The 22,823-nt window shown below is 40.3% G+C and overlaps 1 protein-coding gene across 2 annotated transcripts in view; it reads right to left on the bottom strand.

Annotated features, from left to right (window-relative positions):
* The window catches only part of TENM4 (teneurin transmembrane protein 4), a 1,627,060-nt gene that overhangs the window by 157,288 nt on the left and 1,446,949 nt on the right, over positions 1-22,823 (bottom strand). For both annotated transcript variants that reach the window (XM_069759344.1, XM_069759343.1), the window contains 3 exons: positions 14,455-14,625; positions 1,064-1,278; positions 757-967 (listed from right to left, as the gene is read on the bottom strand). In XM_069759344.1, the coding sequence (XP_069615445.1) occupies positions 757-967; positions 1,064-1,278; positions 14,455-14,625 (597 nt within the window). The remainder of the gene's footprint in view (positions 1-756; positions 968-1,063; positions 1,279-14,454; positions 14,626-22,823) is intronic.

Raw genomic sequence — 22,823 nt, 5'->3', positions numbered from 1 at the left:
GCACCGGTGATTACAGAACAGACTCAATCATCACTAGAGTCAGTGGTAGCCTCCTACATTTTTTTTTTTTGTCGTCAACAAAATTACTTTTCTCATTTTTATAAAAATTGTTGATCCCAAAAAAGTTGGTCAAAGAAATCACTTGACGACTACTTCTCCTGAGCTCCAAAACACATGAACATGGGAATCTATAGTGTATACCTGTTCATTCTATTGGGACAGGGTGAAAAATGACTTTCATGACATCCTAGAGGAAAAAGGGAATCAAGCTGAATACAGCATGCCTAACCTTTCTTTTGCCACGTTTTCCCAAAGGAGAAATCGAGTGAGTAGTTAGACCCTGCCGAAAAGGGTCTGAACTAGTCAAGTCTTGTCTAATGGACGTGGACACCCTAAGTCATAAAACGACGATTACACAAAGGTCTGGCGTAGGATTTCCAGTTGGATTACATCAATTTAAATGACTTTTTTGCCTTTTCCCATGTTCTTCCAGACTTCTTCAAGTCCTAAACTAAGTCCTAGGAAACTGTTGATACAAGGACTGCACCATTTATAAACATTTCAGAAGACTAACATCCCAGAAAAACATTAACAACTTGTCCTAGTGCCAAAAGTTTTTAACTTCTTCAGCCAATTGCTGCGTATAAAACTAAAACCCAAGTTGGCTTCTGAACTGGTGTAACAGACTCTTAAAATAAGATATATTTTATCCAATCCTGCCTTTAAATCTTAAAAAGTTTCGGGAATAGCACTTACCAATAGTAGTCGTGAGGAAAGAAACCACTTCGGACTCTTTGCCGTCATTGTAAAATGCCAAGTGCCAGATGCCGGAGTCCAAATACTGGATGAATCCTGTCTCATGACTCGTTAGTGGGACCACCCCCCTGTGTAGCCTCTGAGGACCCTCTAAGCTTCTCGCCTCCTGCGATAGCAGACGTCTTCCATCCAAAAGTTCCACAAAGTCAAACTGTAGACAAAAAAAACAAAAAAACAAAATCATAATCTGTTTTAGCAAGTTCTGCCGGCAACCCGTCCCCATGACATAAGATTTTGGAATTATCACCTGAGTATGTGATGGAGGGAGTCCTCTTCTACCATAAATCCCAACTAGAGCCGCCTTTCCCAAGGAAACGTTGAACTTGAGGTGAACAGGGTGGTCAATGAAAACTTGAGATCTCCAGAATATGCCAGGAGGGATCTTCTGTGTTGCTCTCCGGCCCACATCCAGCTCTCCGGAGTCAATAAAACTGTCATCAGTAAAGAGGTTGGTGGGCTTTCCTGCATGAAAAAAACACAACACAACATAAATCATCTCATTTCTTGTGAACACAATAAATGCAAAATGTCAGCTGAACGTTGACAGATTTGCCAACTGATGTTGACATAAGAGAGAAATGAGAAGGTTGGACTAAAGTAACAGTGAATGTGTCAGATTGAACGAAAGAAAAAACCTCGACCTAAGGGCTACAACTGCAAAAGTGACAGGGGTCAAGGTAAAACCCATGAGGTCAAAGAAATTCTACAAATCCAGGATAAACAGCTAAAAAGTTCCTCTATGGTGCTATCAAGCTAAGGCGATGCAGTGGATGGTATGTTGATGAAGTCAAAACCTTTGTTCAGCCTAATTTTGGCACAGGACAACCAATGTGTCTGATAAAGAGAAGAACAGCCAACACAAAACTTGTGTTGGGCATTCTCAGGGCATTTATTACAACAAAGGAGAGGAAAGAACGTCCATCAAGAAAGAAGATCATTGACCTTAGTAATGACTACACTACTAAGGTCAATGATCTTCTTGATAGATGGTCTTGCCTCCCAATAATAACCCCAACCTCTCAGTAAAGCAAGGCTACATAGACTTCATAAAGTGCAGTATGTACATATCACATCATCAATATTCATTTATCACATTTCCTACAGTGGTGGTAGAAGGTTCCTTTTGGTTTCTTTAATTTATCACATTGGTCAACGCATGGGAAGTTTTTGCAGTGGGTCAAACACTATGTTCAAAAAGAGTGCCAAACTTTTACCCATGAGATGCATTGAAGCTTCAAAAGGTCTGGTATATATTTCAGTCCTTGGCCAAACTGCATCATACAGAATGGACACTGAATTTATAGAATGGCTCTCAGAATTGGCACATACTGCCGGGAACTGCCCAGACAACCAATAGGACAAATGGACAGAGGTTATTATAGTAAGACAATACCTGTAAAATCGGAGTAAATTTTCAACTGCTACATTTTTGCCTTCTTTCAGATATAATTTTTTTTAAACTTTTTGTATCAGCAAATTTAGGACTTTTTTTTAGGGTATTTTTGGGACCAGTTCTATATTTTGTACACATCAATTTGGAGTTCATACAAGTTAAAGAAGTTTTTGAAGAATGTAATAAAATGGAGCCCATTGCTCCGTGGAGCCCGTTGAAACAATAGCATGTCCTAGTAACATCTCAGGATGGGTTTCAGCCTGAGACATGTGTCACAACTGACAGAAGACCAGTATCGTAATTACACACATACCTTTGTGAGCTAAGGAGAAGAGCTGCGATACTGAAAGAAATAAAAGGTTCTGTTGATTGACTGAGCACAAAGGATTTTTTGCCCCAAGTTCAGCTAACGGAGAAGAATAATTATTTCTTCTGCCATCACAACCCTTCTCTTCAGCTCCTGGAGGTATGTTTGCCTACATACAGCAGCTCTGTCAGTTGAGACACAGGTCCCAGGAGCTGTGATTCTTCAGACTGCAACCCATCCTGAAATTTACTTAGGACGAGCTGCATTTTGATTTATGTGATGGGAACATTTTATCACATTCTTGAAGAACCTCTTTAATGACAAAACTAGTTGTATTTTTTTTTCTTTTTATTGGATTTATATTTAATTGTGGACTTTAATTGTTGGTAACTTTATTTTTGTGATGGACCCTGATGATGGTCCAAGGAGCCAACATTGGAATTTGTCCTAACCCTGAGCATCAGTGTTGAAGGACAATATTTCCAAGTGGATGAAAATGTAAGGTCCGATTCAGTTTTTCTCGTACGAGTTCTATCAGTGGTTTTCGTGGATAAAACTCATACCTGTGTGTGTATGTTGTCTATGTAGCTGTATATCTGAAGGCTGAGTGGTCCACACAAAATCACGAGGACTTGTTTGATTTTAAGCAGAGTCTCAGATCAAACTAGCCAACATAAGAGTATGGATCCATGAGAAAAAAAAACAAAAAATCATACAGCACTTGCATGCCATTCTTGTGTTGTCCATTTTTCATGGAATGTTCGATATGAGAAGGTTGAGAGAAACCCTGATAAAATGTTAACCAAAGTCTGGTCAAAACTGACACTGACCAGAACACGGATGAACTTGGACTGGTTTTTGCTTGCGACAAAAAAACCTGATGTCTGAATGAGCCTTTAATGATCTACTTCTATCCGCCTCTTTAAGCAGATTTTTGATTTTTACACAAACAAGTCTCATCGGCATCGACGCATTTCCTTCCACTGTTCTAGAGAGATCTTTTTTTCTTGTAAATAAAGCGACTCTGGGTGATTTCTGATTGAAAGGAGCCAAAAGCTGAGATTCTATTTAGATAATGACACAATAGCGGACCTTAATGTGGCGTTGTAATCAACAATTCTATAATAACCCTCATTTTAATCTTATTTTTCAATCTAATTTAATTTGTCTCCCATGTGTTTGTCGAAAGAAAAAAAAAAAGAAAAAAAAAAATATCCTCTTCTATTGTTCTTTAGAGCAGTTTTCTTCTCAATACTTTTTAATCTCATTGAATTAGCTTTTTTCTTTTCCAGTCTACAAGGGAAGGGGGGCGACAATACAGAAGGGAACTAAACATAAGATCTAAATATCTCTGTGTCTGCTCCAAAATCAAAGGAGAACTGATCATTGTTACAGCTAATAAGTCAGTAGGGGGCACGGGACGTGAATGTTAGGTTTATCCGCAAGACGAGAGGCGCATGGGTAAAATGTACAAAGAATGTACAAAGACCGCAGAACTTCATTCATAATTATCCAACGTCAATGGGAGAAATGCAGGTCTCTTTATAATTATTATAATGTAAAGATTATTATATATTCTTGTACATAGGGCGGTATTATAGTAGTTATATTCTTGTACATAGGGGCAGTATTATAGTAGTTATATTCTTGTACATAGGAGCAGTATTACAGTAGTTATATTTTTGTACATAGGAGCAGTATTATAGTAGTTATATTCTTGTACATAGGGGGCAGTATTATAGTAGTTATATTCTTGTACATAGGGGGCAGTATTATAGTAGTTATATTCTTGTATATAGGGGCAGTATTATAGTAGTTATATTCTTGTACATAGGAGCAGTATTACAGTAGTTATATTCTTGTACATAGGAGCAGTATTATAGTTGTTATATTCTTGTACAGTTGCAGTATTATAGTAGTTATATTCTTGCACGTAGTAGCAGTATTATAGTAGTTATATTCTTGTATATAGGGGGCGGTATTATAGTAGTTATATTCTTGTATATAGGGAGCGGTATTATAGTAGTTATATTCTTGTACATAGGAGCAGTATTATATTAGTTATATTCTTGTACATAGGAGCAGTATTATAGTAGTTATATTCTTGTACATAGGGGCAGTATTATAGTAGTTATATTCTTGTACATAGGGGCAGTATTATAGTAGTTATATTCCTGTACATAGGGGCAGTATTATAGTAGTTATATTCTTGTACATGGGACAGAATTATAGTAGTTATATTCTTGTACATAGGGGCAGTATTATAGTAGTTATATTCCTGTACATAGGAGCAGTATTATAGTAGTTATATTCTTGTACATAGGGGCAGTATTATAGTAGTTATATTCTTGTACATAGGGGCAGTATTATAGTAGTTATATTCTTGTACATAGGAGCAGTATTATAGTAGTTATATTCTTGTACATAGGGGCAGTATTATAGTAGTTATATTCTTGTACATAGGGGCAGTATTATAGTAGTTATATTGGTATAATTAGTATTATAGTATTTGTACATTTATAATGACGACTATTATGTGTCTGAATGTTACCTGAATCCATTGTGACTGGAGTCGCCCTTTAAGGCTGTACATGTTCAGGGCTTCATTGAACCTCACATTGCGCCGTCTCTGCGCGTTTACATGATGAGGGCGTACAACCTCGGTCTCACCAGAGCCAGTCAATAAGATAAAAATGAACCTGACTACTCTCATTGAGGAGCGACTCCAGGCATGCACATAGGTTGCGGTGGCACGCTGGCTGTGTCACTTCCCATCTACTCGGCTGCTGACAACGTTCTTTCTTCAGAGCTGGTGTCACTAATACAAACATGTAATTTCTGTGCCAGAGCCCCTCACATTCCGGAGTAAATACAAATGGCACATTTCACTTTTCCTCTTGCAAAAAAAATACAGCCAGAAGCTACAACTCGAGCTTCGAAGACATCCTGACTTAACAACCACTAGTACTAATCCGGCCTGATATCATCAAGTCCTGCAGACACAGCTCCAGAGGGAAACTCGGCTCCAATACATACAAGTAAATGTAGAACTGGCACAATATAATGCCGCCAGATGTGACTTTGGCGTTTAACTCTGTCGGGTCTCGAGCAACGAGACCCGGCCACAAATGGCCAACTGTAACCCTATTACGGCTGTAGTGTATTTTCTCACGATTACATGAGAATGTATTGTACGGTTATATGTCCTCTGTATTGTTTCATATAGCTGCGGTATTTATATATTTACACCCACTATAGCAGTATTAATCAGTATTATGTGACTACCGTATAGCATAGTTCTGGAACTTCATGGAGGAATCCTTTAGCATAGTGTGACAGTATTAATTTGACCTTAGAAGACCATGTTATATGTTCACTATATGGCGTAATTATGCGAGTTCTCTACGGCACCGTTATGGCACTACAGTGTACAATTAATTAGCAGCATAGCAGCATTAATTTGGAACTATAAGGCCATGTTATGTACTCACTATAAGGCTGAATTATGTGAGTACTCCATCGCACAGTCTAGGCACTGCAAGGTGGAATTATTTAGCATAGTATTGCAGTATTAATTTGGCAGTAGCTCATACAATGTGTCCTCCTAACATGATCACTCTATGGTACTGTTCTGATACGGCACGGTGGAATAACTTCGCACAATGTGGCAGTAATATTTAGCTCTCGACGGCCATGTCACACATTCGTCATTACTCAATTATGTGCGAAGGTACTTCATGGTGGAAATATTTAGCTTGCAGCACAATATGGTAGTATTAATTTGGCACTTGAGGGCCATGTAACGTATTCAGCTTAAGGCTCAATTTCATGAGCACCCTGTAGCACAAATTTGTCACAGCATGATGAAATAATGTAGCACCATATAACAGCATTAATATGTGTACTAGTGAGCAGTTTATGGCACAGTTCTGATTCGGCAAGTTAGAACCACTTCGCATCGCAGGGCAGTATTAGATTGGCACTAAACAATCATTTTATGCATACACTATGGGGCAGAATTATGCAAGCCCTCTATAGCACAGTTTTTGTACTACAGTGTAATTTTTTTTTTTTTTACAGTGTTGCGGTATGCATTTAGCACTACAAGACTTATGTATTCACTCAATCTTAACTATGTTAGCACTCTCTGGCACTCTCTCTCTCATTATGCATGATATAGCAGTACTAGTTTAGCTCTAAAACAGGCTATGTACTCACTATATGGCTTAATTTTATGATCACTCTTTGGTACTGTACGGATACTGCGAAGTGGAATCATTTAGTCCAGTATGGCAGTTATAATTTGGCACTTCCTGCCCATGTTATATATTCACTATATGGCTCAATTATGTGTGCCTCCTGTGACAATTTCGGTATATCACGGTGTAATTATTTACCACTGTATGGTAGCATTAATTTGGCACTGGACGGCCTTGTTAATTACCGTATTCACTAGAAAGCTTAATTATGTGATCATTCTATAGCACAGTTGTGAGCACTCGGCAGCACAGTTTTGGCACAGTACAATGGAATTATGTGTCGCAGTATAGATGCATTAAAAGGTCGTGTAATGTAATAACTATCAGGCCTAATTATGTGATCTTTCTATGGCACAGTTTTGGCACTACATGGTGGGATTATATAGTTTAATAGGGCAGCATTCATTTGGAACTTGATGGCCACATTATGCATTCATTATATGGCTCAATTATGTGTGCACCCTGTGACGGTGTAATTATTTAGCACAGTATGGTAGCGTTAATTTGGCACTCGACCTATTTATGTATTCACTATAAGGCTTAATTAAGTGATAATTTTTAAAATCACAGTTGTTGTGAGCACTCCGCAGCACAGCTTTGGCACAGCAAAGTGGAATCGTGTAGCATAGTATAGCTGCATTAATTTGGCACTACAAGGTCATGCTATGCAATCACCGTCAGGCCTAATTATGTGATCATTCTATGGAACGGTTTTGGCACTTGATGGCCACTTTACGTACTCATTATTATGACTCAATTATGTGAGCACGTTCCAGTCTTGGCACTCCACTGTGGATTTAGCACAGTTTGGTAGTATTAATTTGGCATGAGAAATCAAGGTTACATTGCCACTCTAAGTAAGGCCTTTTTATGTGAGCAGTCTATTATATTGCTTAGATAATTATTTAGCACAGTGTGGCAGTATTCATTTTGCATGTGAAAACCGTGTAACGAATTCCCTATGAAGCTTCGTTCTGCGATGACTCTACGGCACAATTTCTGGCATAGAACGGTGGAATCATTTAGCGCAATGTGGCAGTAATTTTTTTTTTTAGTAAAACCATAGCATTTCCCTCTCCCGCAGACCATTGCAGTCATACTACTTCGGTATAACTCAGCACCGCTAGCATATTCCCTACCTTTACAGAAAGCAGACATCTTTCGGTACCCATACTTTATGGAGAAGTTGCTATTTAATAAAAACGATATATTACAGCAGGAGACCGATTCATTTTGACTTTTAAATTACTTTTATTTATGAGATCCGGAAATTTGGCGTCTGGTTTGGATTATAAAAGACCACTGAGCAGGCAGGTTAAGTCTACCTGAGTATTGAGTGTCAGATATTACCCTACACATTTTTTATTAAACCAGCTGCCACATGGAAGAAACACAGCAACCTTTTCCTAACCTCGGACTTGCGTGTACAGGAGATTTTTGGCTACCTTGAAGAATTAGACCAAGAGGACCCAGTATAATGGATCTATACCAGAACCGTACAATACCCACTCTTCAACACCAATATCCATTTTGGCTGCCATCCTGTTGCCCCCACCATAGTATTTTTTTTTCCTTTGTGTGGCACAGGGGTGCACTGGCGAGCTAGAGGAGTAAAGTAACCTGGTTCTGCCTTAACATATCTCAGTCAGTGCTTCAGGACTCAGTGCAGAGTGCAGCAAGGAAGAGGAGTTTTATCATCAGCTGCTGCACTCTGCACAGGCAGCAATCGAGATGACAAACCTCTCATTATGATGAAGTGAGCATGGTCAACTCAGTTGTTGCCTATGCAGAGCACTGCAACTGATGAAACACTCAACTTCTGCGATCTGCATAGCCACTATGAGATGACAAAGGCCTCACTGTGCTCTCCCACAGCTCGGGGATGAGTGAGGAGGAGAGGGGGGAAGAGCGAGGAGGAGAGGGGGGAAGAGCGAGGAGGAGAGGGGGGAAGAGCGAGGAGGAGAGGGGGGGAAGAGCGAGGAGGAGAGGGGGGGAAGAGCGAGGAGGAGAGGGGGGAAGAGCGAGGAGGAGAGGGGGGGAAGAGCGAGGAGGAGAGGGGGAAGAGCGAGGAGGAGAGGGGGGAAGAGCGAGGAGAAGAGGGGGGGAAGAGCGAGGAGGAGAGGGGGGAAGAGCGAGGAGGAGAGGGGGGAAGAGCGAGGAGGAGAGGGGGGGAAGAGCGAGGAGGAGAGGGGGGAAGAGCGAGGAGGAGAGGGGGGGAAGAGCGAGGAGGAGAGGGGGAAGAGCGAGGAGGAGAGGGGGGAAGAGCGAGGAGAAGAGGGGGGGAAGAGCGAGGAGGAGAGGGGGGAAGAGCGAGGAGGAGAGGGGGGAAGAGCGAGGAGGAGAGGGGGGGAAGAGCGAGGAGGAGAGGGGGGGAAGAGCGAGGAGGAGAGGGGGGAAGAGCGAGGAGGAGAGGGGGGAAGAGCGAGGAGGAGAGGGGGGAAGAGCGAGGAGGAGAGGGGGGAAGAGCGAGGAGGAGAGGGGGGAAGAGCGAGGAGGAGAGGGGGGAAGAGCGAGGAGGAGAGGGGGGAAGAGCGAGGAGGAGAGGGGGGAAGAGCGAGGAGGAGAGGGGGGAAGAGCGAGGAGGAGAGGGGGGAAGAGCGAGGAGGAGAGGGGGGAAGAGCGAGGAGGAGAGGGGGGAAGAGCGAGGAGGAGAGGGGGGAAGAGCGAGGAGGAGAGGGGGGAAGAGCGAGGAGGAGAGGGGGGAAGAGCGAGGAGGAGAGGGGGGAAGAGCGAGGAGGAGAGGGGGGAAGAGCGAGGAGGAGAGGGGGGAAGAGCGAGGAGGAGAGGGGGGAAGAGCGAGGAGGAGAGGGGGGAAGAGCGAGGAGGAGAGGGGGGAAGAGCGAGGAGGAGAGGGGGGAAGAGCGAGGAGGAGAGGGGGGAAGAGCGAGGAGGAGAGGGGGAAGAGCGAGGAGGAGAGGGGGAAGAGCGAGGAGGAGAGGGGGAAGAGCGAGGAGGAGAGGGGGAAGAGCGAGGAGGAGAGGGGGAAGAGCGAGGAGGAGAGGGGGAAGAGCGAGGAGGAGAGGGGGAAGAGCGAGGAGGAGAGGGGGAAGAGCGAGGAGGAGAGGGGGAAGAGCGAGGAGGAGAGGGGGGAAGAGCGAGGAGGAGAGGGGGAAGAGCGAGGAGGAGAGGGGGAAGAGCGAGGAGGAGAGGGGGGAAGAGCGAGGAGGAGAGGGGGGAAGAGCGAGGAGGAGAGGGGGGAAGAGCGAGGAGGAGAGGGGGAAGAGCGAGGAGGAGAGGGGGAAGAGCGACGAGGAGAGGGGGAAGAGCGAGGAGGAGAGGGGGAAGAGCGAGGAGGAGAGGGGGGAAGAGCGAGGAGGAGAGGGGGAAGAGCGAGGAGGAGAGGGGGGAAGAGCGAGGAGGAGAGGGGGGAAGAGCGAGGAGGAGAGGGGGGAAGAGCGAGGAGGAGAGGGGGAAGAGCGAGGAGGAGAGGGGGAAGAGCGAGGAGGAGAGGGGGAAGAGCGAGGAGGAGAGGGGGAAGAGCGAGGAGGAGAGGGGGGAAGAGCGAGGAGGAGAGGGGGAAGAGCGAGGAGGAGAGGGGGGAAGAGCGAGGAGGAGAGGGGGGAAGAGCGAGGAGGAGAGGGGGGAAGAGCGAGGAGGAGAGGGGGGAAGAGCGAGGAGGAGAGGGGGAAGAGCGAGGAGGAGAGGGGGAAGAGCGAGGAGGAGAGGGGGAAGAGCGAGGAGGAGAGGGGGAAGAGCGAGGAGGAGAGGGGGAAGAGCGAGGAGGAGAGGGGGAAGAGCGAGGAGGAGAGGGGGAAGAGCGAGGAGGAGAGGGGGAAGAGCGAGGAGGAGAGGGGGAAGAGCGAGGAGGAGAGGGGGAAGAGCGAGGAGACAGAGCCAGAAAGCAGGATGGAGTCGCCACTAGGGGATGGATTCATGACTAGGGTTAAGGAAAGATAAGTAAATACTGTTTATGAGCTGCACCCTAGTCCAGCAGACAAGTTAATATTCAGTGGCCGCTGTCATGCCAGGGCAGCTAATCACAAGAGGAGCCAGGGATGTCTGCAGATTAGAGACAGTTCTCAGGTCTCCCAACCAGGGTCCAGCAAAATGATTCTCCCATCTCTAGAGTTAGGAACAGGATTAGGGTTAGAACTAGGGCAATAAAATGGTTACATAAAAAAATGAAATAAAACACAACAAAAAAAATTAGATTTGAGCACAGAGCCAGAAAAGAAAACACAGGGTGGGCCATTTATATGGATACACCTGGGTGAGCCATGGATATGGATACACCTAAATAAAACTGGGAATGGTTGGTGATATCAACTTCCTGTTTGTGGCACATTAGTATTCGGGAGGGGGAAAACTTTTCAAGATGGGTGATGACCATGGTGGCCATTATCAAGTCGGCCATTTTGGATCCAACTTTATAAATGGCCCACCCTGTATAGAGTATCAAATGGCAAACTATAATTGCATCAATGTTTTCATAAAATAAAATACATGGGCTTTGGGGATCAAGATTCAATACTGGACTGATGGAAGGTACGCAGAGCGTGCTAATGGTCCATGGGTTAGAAGGGCACAAAATACTTGCGCTGGCAACGGCACAGACATGCAACAGATTTCACATTGAAAACTGCAGAAAACTCCTTATTAAGGGTATTAGCCAACTCTGAAAAATAACTTTTTCTTAGAGGGGGCTCAATGATAGACTGATCAAGTGATTAGCTAATATGGCAGCATGTTTTTAATTTTCCCTACAGCACCCCCACAGGAAAATTGTGGAATTACACAATTCTTATTGAAACCAATGGGCTGTCCATGTGACTAACGAAAAAAAAAAAGTTGTAATATGAGAAACTGTTCTCCATTATGGCTAGGAAATAAATATTTTTAAAAAGGTATTTTTTTCACCCAGAAATAATAGATTATTTCGTTTTGTGAAGGGAAAAAAATGTAAAAGTAAAATATGAATACAAATTTTCAACATTTTCTTTTATTACTTTTCAAATACATTACACCCCCATATTTTGTTCTTTACCTAAAAAAAAAAACTTGTACATTTTGCCTTTATCTCAAAACTTTAAAATACATATATTATTCGATGCATGAATAATCTTTATTCCGCTCCGTAAATCTTGTGATCTACGACCACGACTCTCCTAATGCTCCAAATCATACGGTAATTGTACAAAATGACATAATTGCTGCACTACCAGAAGCACGAGTTAACCGCGTCCTAAAATTAGCAGCTAAAAAAAAAAAAAACCGTAAAAAGAGAACACAGTAAAGTTTTCCCTAAAATATAGGGAAAAAAAAAAAAAAAACTACCGTAAATCTGGACAAATCCGTTCAAGGTTAATGCGGTCAGAGGTTCAAGGAACAGAGAATCGTTAGGTTTCCTAGCAAACTGAGCCAATTGTAGCTTTTGAGCCGCAAAAGAGCAGTTGGCAATGAGCAAAAATTACAAAAAAAAAAATAAATTAAAAAATACATTTTTGAAAAGTAAAAGTAGATGAGCGAATGTGCTGGGATAAAGCGTTATCGGCGCATGCTCGGGTGCCAACTTAGTGTCTTCAGCGAACTTGAACAATCTGTTCTAGTCCCCGCGGCTGTTAGCCAATCTCTGCATGTGTTGCGCCTGTCGAACAGCCGCGAGACAGGCAGCCGCGGGGACTCGAACATATTTTTCGAGCACGCCGAAGACACTCTTGCTCATCACTGTCTTTTCATAAATCAATACTACACATGCGAATATACAAGTATTGCGCACAAAATGCCTGCCAATGGTGCGTTTTGGGTCGTTAAGTCCTGATGCCAAAACCAGTGGGATTACCGGATAAAACCTTTACATTTGACAGATCTGTACAGTGTAATGGCACATAGTGTGGCGACAATCGAAGTTTCAAAGGAAGTCTTCTCACATAAAACTAATTTTTTTGGAGGTGGAAAAACTTGGGGTAACTAATGCTAAAACAAAAGAAAAAAACAGCTACATGCTAAAATTCCTGGACAAGGCACAGTAAGATGGCCTTGATATCCAAGAGAGGTCTAAAAGAGGCATAGAAAGAATACTGTATAAAAATATATATAAAAGTTGAAAAAAACTAAAGACAAACCATTAAGTTGTTTCAAGATCTAATGGAGGCATAAAAAGTAAAGGGAAAAAGAAAGAAATTATATATACGGTATGTCTAAGGGGTACTTCCGTCTTTCTGTCGGCAACTTCCGTAACGGAAATCCCGCGTCGCTGATTGGTCTTGCCAGCTGCCTGTCATGGCTGCCGCGACCAATCAGCGACAGGCACAGCCCGATTAGTCCCTCCCTACTCCCCTGCAGTCAGTGCCCGGCGCCCGCATGCTCCCCTCCAGTCACCGCTCACACAGGGTTAATGCCAGCGGTAACGGACAGAGTTATGCTGCGGGTAACACACTCCGTAACCGCCGCTATTAACCCTGTGTGTCCCCAACTTTTTACAAGAGTAAAAAGATGTAATGTTAAAAATAATAAAAAAAACAAAAAACCTGCTATACTCACCCTCCGTAGTCCGCCGAGCCGCGCGCGGCCTCCGCCATCACAAGACCGCTAAATCACCTGGGTAATTTCGCAATGCATCCTGGAACGGAAGATGGCGGCAGCCGCGCGCTCATCGCCTGCGCCACAGCTTCGCTGGATTGGATCCTGGCAGATGAGTATATAACTTTTATTTTAATTATTTTTTTATTTTTAACAGGGATATGGTGCCCACACTGCTATATACTACGTGGGCTGTGTAATATACCGCGTGGCTGCTATATACTACCTGACCAGTGTTAGATGCTATGTGGGCTGTGTTATGTACTGCGTGGGCAAATATATATATTTGTCTAAGGGTTTTTCCGTCTGTCTGTCTTTCTGTCCTGGAAATCCCGCCTCTCTGATTGGTCGAGGCCGCCAGACCTCGACCAATCAGCAACGGGCACAGCGACGATGATGTCATAAAGGACGTAGAAATCCCACATTTCTGATTCAGCGACGGGCACAGTATCGACGTAGATGTCATAATGGTTGCCATGGCGACGATGTCATAAAGGTTGCCTCGACCAATCAGCGACGGGCACAGTCTGCCGCGAATTCTGGAATCATCATTGTCCATATACTACGGGGACATGCATATTCTAGAATACCCGATACGTTAGAATCGGGCCACAATCTAATTATATATATATATATATATATATATATATATATATATATATATATATATATATATATATATATATATATATATATATATATATATATATATATATACACACATATACGTGTGTGTGTGTGTGTGAGAGTATGTATGCATGTACATATATACACTAATACAACGAAAAAAAACATACCAATAAGTTACGGTATTTCAAGATCTAACAGAGGCATAGGAATAATGTAAGAATATATATAAAAATTGAAAAAAAAGTAACAAAGACAAACCAATACGTTACGGTATTTCAAGGTCTAACAGAGGTATAGACATAATGAAAAAAATATATATAAAAATCGAAAAAAATAACAAAGACAAACCAATAACTTATTTATCATCCATAACATTTCTGATTTTTTTAAATGAAAAGTAAAAAAAAAAAAAAAATTTGCACACTAAAAATAGCTGGACAATGAAAAATGGTGAAAAATGGTGCGATGATGTCATGAGTCGGGAGAGCTGGAGCGTACAAAGAACTCACAACATGGAGAACACACCGTACCTTCGCTGGGGGCTTTGCCTTTCCTTTCTGGTAATTCTAACCCTGTCCCCCCTGAGGGATACAAGGTGACGTCCGTTGGCAAAGGCCAACTGCTGGCTTTGTCTTCTGTGATCTCATACATCTGCCCGTCCATCGGCCGTAGGTGCCAGTTTAGACCGAAGAGATGCATGGCTGCAGTGAGCAATGAGAAGAGTCATGGTTTGCAGTTGTACTGTCGGTTACCGAGTATTGGGGGTCATCCACCATCAGAGATTTGTGATCTGGATTTGGCAGCGAATCAGCATCAAAATCCATATCAAACAAGACTCCGCGTGAACAAACCCTTATAGCTTAACAGATCTTTTATCAGTCTCAAAATGACAATTCATCCATTAAATCATAATTTTGCATTGTCCACAAATTTTTGGAAAAAAAAAATTTAAATAAAAAGGATCACAAAACCCAATAAGAAAAGGAGATGTAATAATGAATAAAATATATATATATATCATATATCATTTAATTTTACTGTAATTTTAAGTAATAATGAATAGAATAAAAAAATACAAATAAAAGGTAATAACTATACTAATACTACTAAAATAATGCTAATAAAATATTCTAAAAAAAAATAAAAATTGATAAAAATGTTTTAAAGAAAATAATCTCATTCTTCTAATTATATTAAAATAATTCTAAATCATAAAAATAGACTATGGAAAAATAAAATAATGAAAATATAATACTAAATAAAAAAAAGATAAATCATTCTAAAATAATCTAATACAAATAATGCTAATGATTATAATACAATAATAACACTAATAAAATGGCAATTATAAAATTAAGACAAATAATAACGATCTAATAATAATAATAATCATCATCAATAACAAGGAGCAATACCAGTGTGCCAGCTACCGATTAAAAGTGTTGATATGGATGTATTAATTTATGTATGCATTTTTTTTTAAATTTTAATTTACATTTCTTTTTGCTTTCTTTCCCAGTTTTCTTTTTTTATAAATTATGAAATATAGAAAAAAAAGAGACAAAATTCAAAATATTACAGTAACTATACATAGAGTTGGTAAAGGTTAGAGAGAAAGAACAAAAAAAAAAATGCCACTTTCATATAAACACCAACCCCTAAAAAAAAAAAAAACAACATGCTATTTTTGATGTTCCAGAGGACACCTGATACATCACATCACGACGGTGGCGATAAGGAAACTTTCATGATAAACCATCATTATTCTGAAAAATAGTCTCACGACGATAATATGGAAAACCGTCTAGCAAAAAATTTTCTAAAAAAAAATATAAGACCTTATTGAGAAGTCATTGGAGACAATTTTTCAAGCCGAGCAATTTGGTAGTCCGCCAATAAATGTACTGAACTGCGCTAACGCAAAAGAAAAAAATTCTAAAATATTGGTAAAAAAATGTTTTTTTTATTTGCTATATCTTCAGATCGTTGTGCCTCATTTTTCTTGATTTTCTTTGGAATTAACGCTCTTTAAAAACAAAATAAATAAAATTGAATTCCAAAAGTAAAAGCTGTATTATAGTAAATTACTTTTTCTTCGATTAGTTCTGTACAAAGGAATCTAGGTATCTAAAGAGCTGCGGTATTCCATATAGCGCCATATGGTGCTGAAAAAAATGCTGTTAGATTAGTAAAGTATCTGTAAATGAAAACTGAAATAAGAAGCCGAAGTCACGCTATGGCCCCTTACTTTTTTTTCTTTTTTTTATCATGTCTCCATATTTTCCGGAGGTTGTATATAGCGGTAATATGATAGACTGACAGCGGTAGTATGAAATTCTGCAGCATTTCCTATACAGACACAAACATGTTCAGAATGTGGTGACTACATATCAGGTCAATAGGTGGAAGGTGGACGGCCTCACAATGTATACAGCACTATCCGAAACCAGCCATAACTCATAACGGCCGCTGACCTCAGCGCCATCAGGCCGCATCCTCCGCAAACATTACGTCTGATTTATCAGACAGCAGGAACAAAGCATCGGAATATATCAGCCAGAGATGTGATCTCTATTAATATTTCACTATGGATCTGTATTGATTACATACACAGCATTCCATCCGCTGACCTTTGTGAACCAGGTGGAGGAAACGCAATTATATCTGACAAGAGTGAAAACGATGAAGAGGAAGAGCAGATCCCAACAGGACAGAATGACAGGAGTGATGCTAAAAATGCATTATTGCAGGACAACAGAAAATAATATCAAGAGCACTTCAGATTTATGAAAATGTTTCTAAATTTATTGGAAAAAGCAGCATTTGCTTAAAAAAATGCAGTATTATAGCAGTTATATTCTTGTACATAGGGGCAGTATTATAGTAGTCATATTCTTGTACATAGGGGCAGTATTATAGTAGTTATATTCTTGTACATAGAAGCAGTATTATAGCAGTTATATTCTTGTACATAGGGGCAGTATTATAGTAGTTATATTCTTGTACATAGGAGCAGTATTATAGTAGTTATATTCTTGTACATAGGAGCAGTATTATAGCAGTTATATTCTTGTACATAGAAGCAGTATTATAGCAGTTATATTCTTGTACATAGGGGCAGTATTATAGTAGTTATATTCTTGTACATAGGAGCAGTATTATAGTAGTTATATTCTTGTACATAGGAGCAGTATTATAGTAGTTATTCTTGTACATAGGGGCAGTATTATAGTAGTTATATTCTTGTATATAGGAGCAGTATTATAGTAGTTATATTCCTGTATATAGGAGCAGTATTATAGTAGTTATATTCCTGTATATAGGGGCAGTATTATAGTAGTTATATTCTTGTACATAGGAGCAGTATTATAGTAGTTATATTCCTGTATATAGGGGCAGTATTATAGTAGTTATATTCTTGTACATAGGAGCAGTATTATAGTAGTTATATTCCTGTATATAGGGGCAGTATTATAGTAGTTATATTCTTGTACATAGGGGCAGTATTATAGTAGTTATATTCTTGTACATAGGGGGCAGTATTATAGTAGTTATATTCTTGTACATAGGAGCAGTATTATAGTAGTTATATTCTTGTACATAGGGGCAGTATTATAGTAGTTATATTCTTGTACATAGGAGCAGTATTATAGTAGTTATATTCTTGTACATAGGGGCAGTATTATAGTAGTTATATTCTTGTACATACGGGCAGTATTATAGTAGTTATATTCTTGTACATAGGAGCAGTATTATTGTAGTTATATTCTTGTACATAGGGGGCAGTATTATTGTAGTTATATTCTTGTACATAGGGGGCAGTATTATAGTAGTTATATTCTTGTACATAGAGGCAGTATTATAGTAGTTCTATTATTGCACATAGTAGTATGTATTATAGTACTTACATTGCCATTTTTTATGATGCAATTTTTCTATAACAATTAGACCTTTATCTAATCTATATTTAGGCAAGATCCAATAAACCAATCTGGTCTGTATCTGAAGCCAGAAAAGTAAAAATGCAATGAAGACGTGACGTGGCATAATTCATATAAATCTTTGATCCTCACCTGACAGTAATTTGTAACGCAATCTCATTTACTGTTGGGTCGCTGAATACCAAGCGCTTTGAATTAAGCAGATAAATACATCAGACTGAATGATCTGCCCTCTGACTAACCATCAGTCTCGCAAATGAACAACACACACTCCCAAGAACAAACACCGGGGTAAACGTAATTGAACGTCAAGGATCACGCAACGCCGGAGACAGACAGCGCGAATGCCGCACTGCGAGGGCAGTTAATTACAATGTGGATATCAATGAACAACCTTTCCTCGCTCGCAGGATAAGAAATTATATGTATTAGTGATTCATCTGAACGGAAAATCACAAATGGTGCAGGTGTGAGATGTGGCTCCTCGCCGGCTCGGACACGGTGAGCACCGGCACGCACAAGTCTCAATTTTGGTTTGAATCATACTTCAAAGTATAAAAAAAAAGGTTAACCTGGAAAACAATCTGCTGCCAGAATCTTGGTTTATTCACCTTGTCATGGAGGTTTATTAAATTTAGATCAATGGACCCCATGATTCTTGGATCAATTTTTAAAACATTTGATAAAAAATACTGGTATTTAAAAAGAAAAAAAAGTGATTGTAAATAATAATAATAATAATAATAATAAAAAAAAAAAGATGGCTCAAACTTCATGGAATCATAGAATGTTAGAGTTGGAAGGGACCTCATGGGTCATCATGTCCAACTTTAGTGCATCGGTCATGTACGCTCTTGTTTACAGGGTATTGTAGACGTGGCGCGAGGCGTTAGTCGTAGGAGAGGTACTTGGCTTTCACATCCGGGCATGTTACATGAAAGGTGGGCTTCCTTGCTGGGTGTGTGGACCTTTATCTAAAAGAGGTGCTGTGTCCGCACCAGCCATATGATGCCTGTGACCTCGGCTGGCCAGGGCCGGATGTTGAACAGTTCAGTGAGGAAGACCGCCACATTAAATAAACACATCAACTTGGTGCGAACTATGTCCAATAGATAGCGGGTGCATAAGTTCATGAAGGTTTCTCTCACACATGGTCTCTCTTCGAGGCTTTCTTATTTCTGCTCAAGTTTCTCTGTCTTCACCACAACCCAGCATAGGACTATAGTCCAGTAAGTTAGAGTCCTATTCTCAACCCCTCGGCTCTCTTAAAAGGAACTAGTTTGCCAATATGGTTGGTACTTAGCTTCTCAACTTGCTGACACCTTGGAACTCCCGCCCGGGGCACTGTGTGTCACGTTCTCTGTTCCGTTCTGGCCCATTACCTCTCTGACTTATAAACTCTGGGCTGTACTGCCATGTATCCTGCCTCAGGACCTGTCTCTGGCACATCACTCTGTCCTTCGGTCACTCCTCTCGTTCCTTCTCACTTTACTCAGGATCACACTATCCACTGCCTAAGTCTCCACTCACATCAGGGACACCCACATCATGCAATTCTGCTCACTAGACAGACCATAGGTCCGCTTTTACTGCACGCTGAGCCCTATCTAACTTCCTGACAGGAAACAGTCTCTGTCCCTCCACTTTAGCACCTCCCACTCTAGGATAGTCACAATCCCAATCACTAATACTCTAATCCTCCCTACTGTCGGGTAGAACACAACACCACTAAACGCATACCACAATTCACACTATATGCCATAACAGTACTCATATTCAAAGGGGAACATGGGCAGTATGATCTCCTTAAACTAGTAGTTACAGTTAGGTCCATATATATATTTGGACAGAGACAACATTTTTCTAATTTTGGTTATAGACATTACCACAATGAATTTTAAACAAAACATTTGAGGGTATTCACATTAAAATTGGATGAAGGGTTTAGGAGTTTTAGCTCCTTAACATGTGCCACCCTGTTTTTAGAGGGACCAAAAGTAATTGGACAATTGACTCCAAGGCTATTTCATGGACAGATTTGGGCAATCCCTTCGTTATATCATTCTCAATTAAGCAGCTAAAAGGCCTGGAGTTGATTTGATGTGTGGTGCTTGCACTTGGAAGGTTTTCCTGTGAAGTAAACATGCGGTCAAAAGAGCTCTCCATGCAGGTGAAACAAGCCATCCTTAAGCTGCGAAAACAGAAAAAACCCATCCGAAAAATTGCTACAATATTAGGAGTGGCAAAATCTACAGTTTGGTCCACCCTGAGAAAGAAAGCACTGGTGATCTCATCAATGCAAAAAGACCTGGGCGCCCACGGAAGACAACAGTGGTGGATGATCGTAGAATAATCTCCATGGTGAAGAGAAAACCCCTTCACAACAGCCGACCAAGTGACCAACACTCTCCAGGAGGTCGGCGTATCAATATCCAAATCTACCATAAAGAGAAGACTGCATGAAAGTAAATACAGAGGGTTCACTGCACGGTGCAGCCACTCATAAGCATCAAGAATAAAAAGGCTAGACTGGACTTTGCTAAAAAACATCTAAAAAAGCCGCACAGTTCTGGAAGAACATTCTTTGGACAGATTAAACCAAGATCAACCTCTACCAGAATGATGGAAAGAGGAAAGTATGGCGAAGGCGTGGTACAGCTCATGATCCAAAGCATACCACATCATCTGTAAAACACGGCGGAGGCAGTGTGATGGCTTGGGCATGCATGGCTGCCAGTGGCACTGGATCACTAGTGTTTATTGATGATGTGACACAGGACAGAAGAATGAATTCTGAGGTCTTCAGAGCCGCCATACTGTGTGCTCAGATCCAGCCAAATGCAGCCAAACTGATTGGTCGTCGTTTCATACTACAGATGGACAATGACCCAAAACATAAAGCCAAAGTAACCCAGGAGTTTATTAAAGCAAAGAAGTGGAATATTCTTGAATGGCCAAGTCAGTCCCCTGATCTCAACCCAAATGAGCAGCATTTCACTTGTTAAAGACTAAACTTCAGACAGAAAGGCCACAAACAAACAGCAACTGAAAACCACCGTAGTGAAGGCCTGGCCGAGCATCAAAAAGGAGGAAACACAGCGTCTGGTGATGTCCATGAGTTCAAGATTTCAGGCAGTCATTGCCAACAAAGGGTTTTCAACCAAGTACTAAAAATGAACATTTTATTTAAAATTATTGAATCTGTCCAATTACTTTTGGTCCCTTTAAAAACAGGGTGGCACATGTTAAGGAGCTACAACTCCTAAACCCTTCATCCAATTTTAATGTGGATACCCTCAAATGAAAGCTGAAAGTCTGAACTTCAAGTGCATCTGAATTGTTTTGTTTAAAATTCATTGTGGTAATGTCTATAACCAAAATTAGAAAAATGTTGTCTCTGTCCAAATATATTTGGACCTAACTGTATATTCTTGTACATAGGGGCAGTATTATAGTAGTTATATTCCTGTACATAGGAGCAGTATTATAGTAGTTATATTCTTGTACATAGGAGCAGTATTATAGTAGTTATATTCTTGTACATAGGAGCAGTATTACAGTAGTTATATTCTTGTACATAGGAGCAGTATTATAGTAGTTATATTCTTGTACATAGGGGCAGTATTACAGTAGTTATATTCTTGTACATAGGGGCAGTATTACAGTAGTTATATTCTTGTACATAGGAGCAGTATTATAGTAGTTATATTCTTGTACATAGGGGCAGTATTACAGTAGTTATATTCTTGTACATAGGGGCAGTATTATAGTAGTTATATTCTTGTATATAGGGGCAGTATTATAGTAGTTATATTCTTGTATATAGGAGCAGTATTACAGTAGTTATATTCTTGTACATAGGCGCAGTATTATAGTAGTTATATTCTTGTACATAGGAGCAGTATTACAGTAGTTATATTCTTGTACATAGGAGCAGTATTACAGTAGTTATATTCTTGTACATAGGAGCAGTATTATAGTAGTTATATTCTTGTACATAGGAGCAGTATTATAGTAGTTATATTCTTGTACATAGGGGCAGTATTACAGTAGTTATATTCTTGTACATAGGAGCAGTATTATAGTAGTTATATTCTTGTACATAGGGGCAGTATTACAGTAGTTATATTCTTGTACATAGGGGCAGTATTATAGTAGTTATATTCTTGTATATAGGGGCAGTATTATAGTAGTTATATTCTTGTATATAGGAGCAGTATTACAGTAGTTATATTCTTGTACATAGGCGCAGTATTATAGTAGTTATATTCTTGTACATAGGAGCAGTATTACAGTAGTTATATTCTTGTACATAGGAGCAGTATTACAGTAGTTATATTCTTGTACATAGGAGCAGTATTATAGTAGTTATATTCTTGTACATAGGAGCAGTATTATAGTAGTTATATTCTTGTACATAGGGGCAGTATTACAGTAGTTATATTCTTGTACATAGGGGCAGTATTACAGTAGTTATATTCTTGTACATAGGAGCAGTATTATAGTAGTTATATTCTTGTACATAGGGGCAGTATTATAGTAGTTATATTCTTGTACATAGGGGCAGTATTATAGTAGTTATATTCTTGTACATAGGGGCAGTATTATAGTAGTTATATTCTTGTACATAGGGGCAGTATTATAGTAGTTATATTCTTGTATATAGGAGCAGTATTATAGTAGTTATATTCTTGTACATAGGGGCAGTATTATAGTAGTTATATTCTTGTACATAGGGGCAGTATTATAGTAGTTATATTCTTGTATATAGGAGCAGTATTATAGTAGTTATATTCTTGTACATAGGGGCAGTATTATAGTAGTTATATTCTTGTACATAGGAGCAGTATTATAGTAGTTATATTCTTGTACATAGGAGCAGTATTATAGTAGTTATATTCTTGTACATATGGGGCAGTATTATAGTAGTTATATTCTTGTACATAGGGGCAGTATTA

Source organism: Ranitomeya imitator, chromosome 3 (assembly GCF_032444005.1).
Source record: "Ranitomeya imitator isolate aRanImi1 chromosome 3, aRanImi1.pri, whole genome shotgun sequence".
In the NCBI taxonomy this organism is placed as follows: domain Eukaryota; kingdom Metazoa; phylum Chordata; class Amphibia; order Anura; family Dendrobatidae; genus Ranitomeya; species Ranitomeya imitator.
This window is presented reverse-complemented; position numbering and strand designations above follow the sequence as displayed.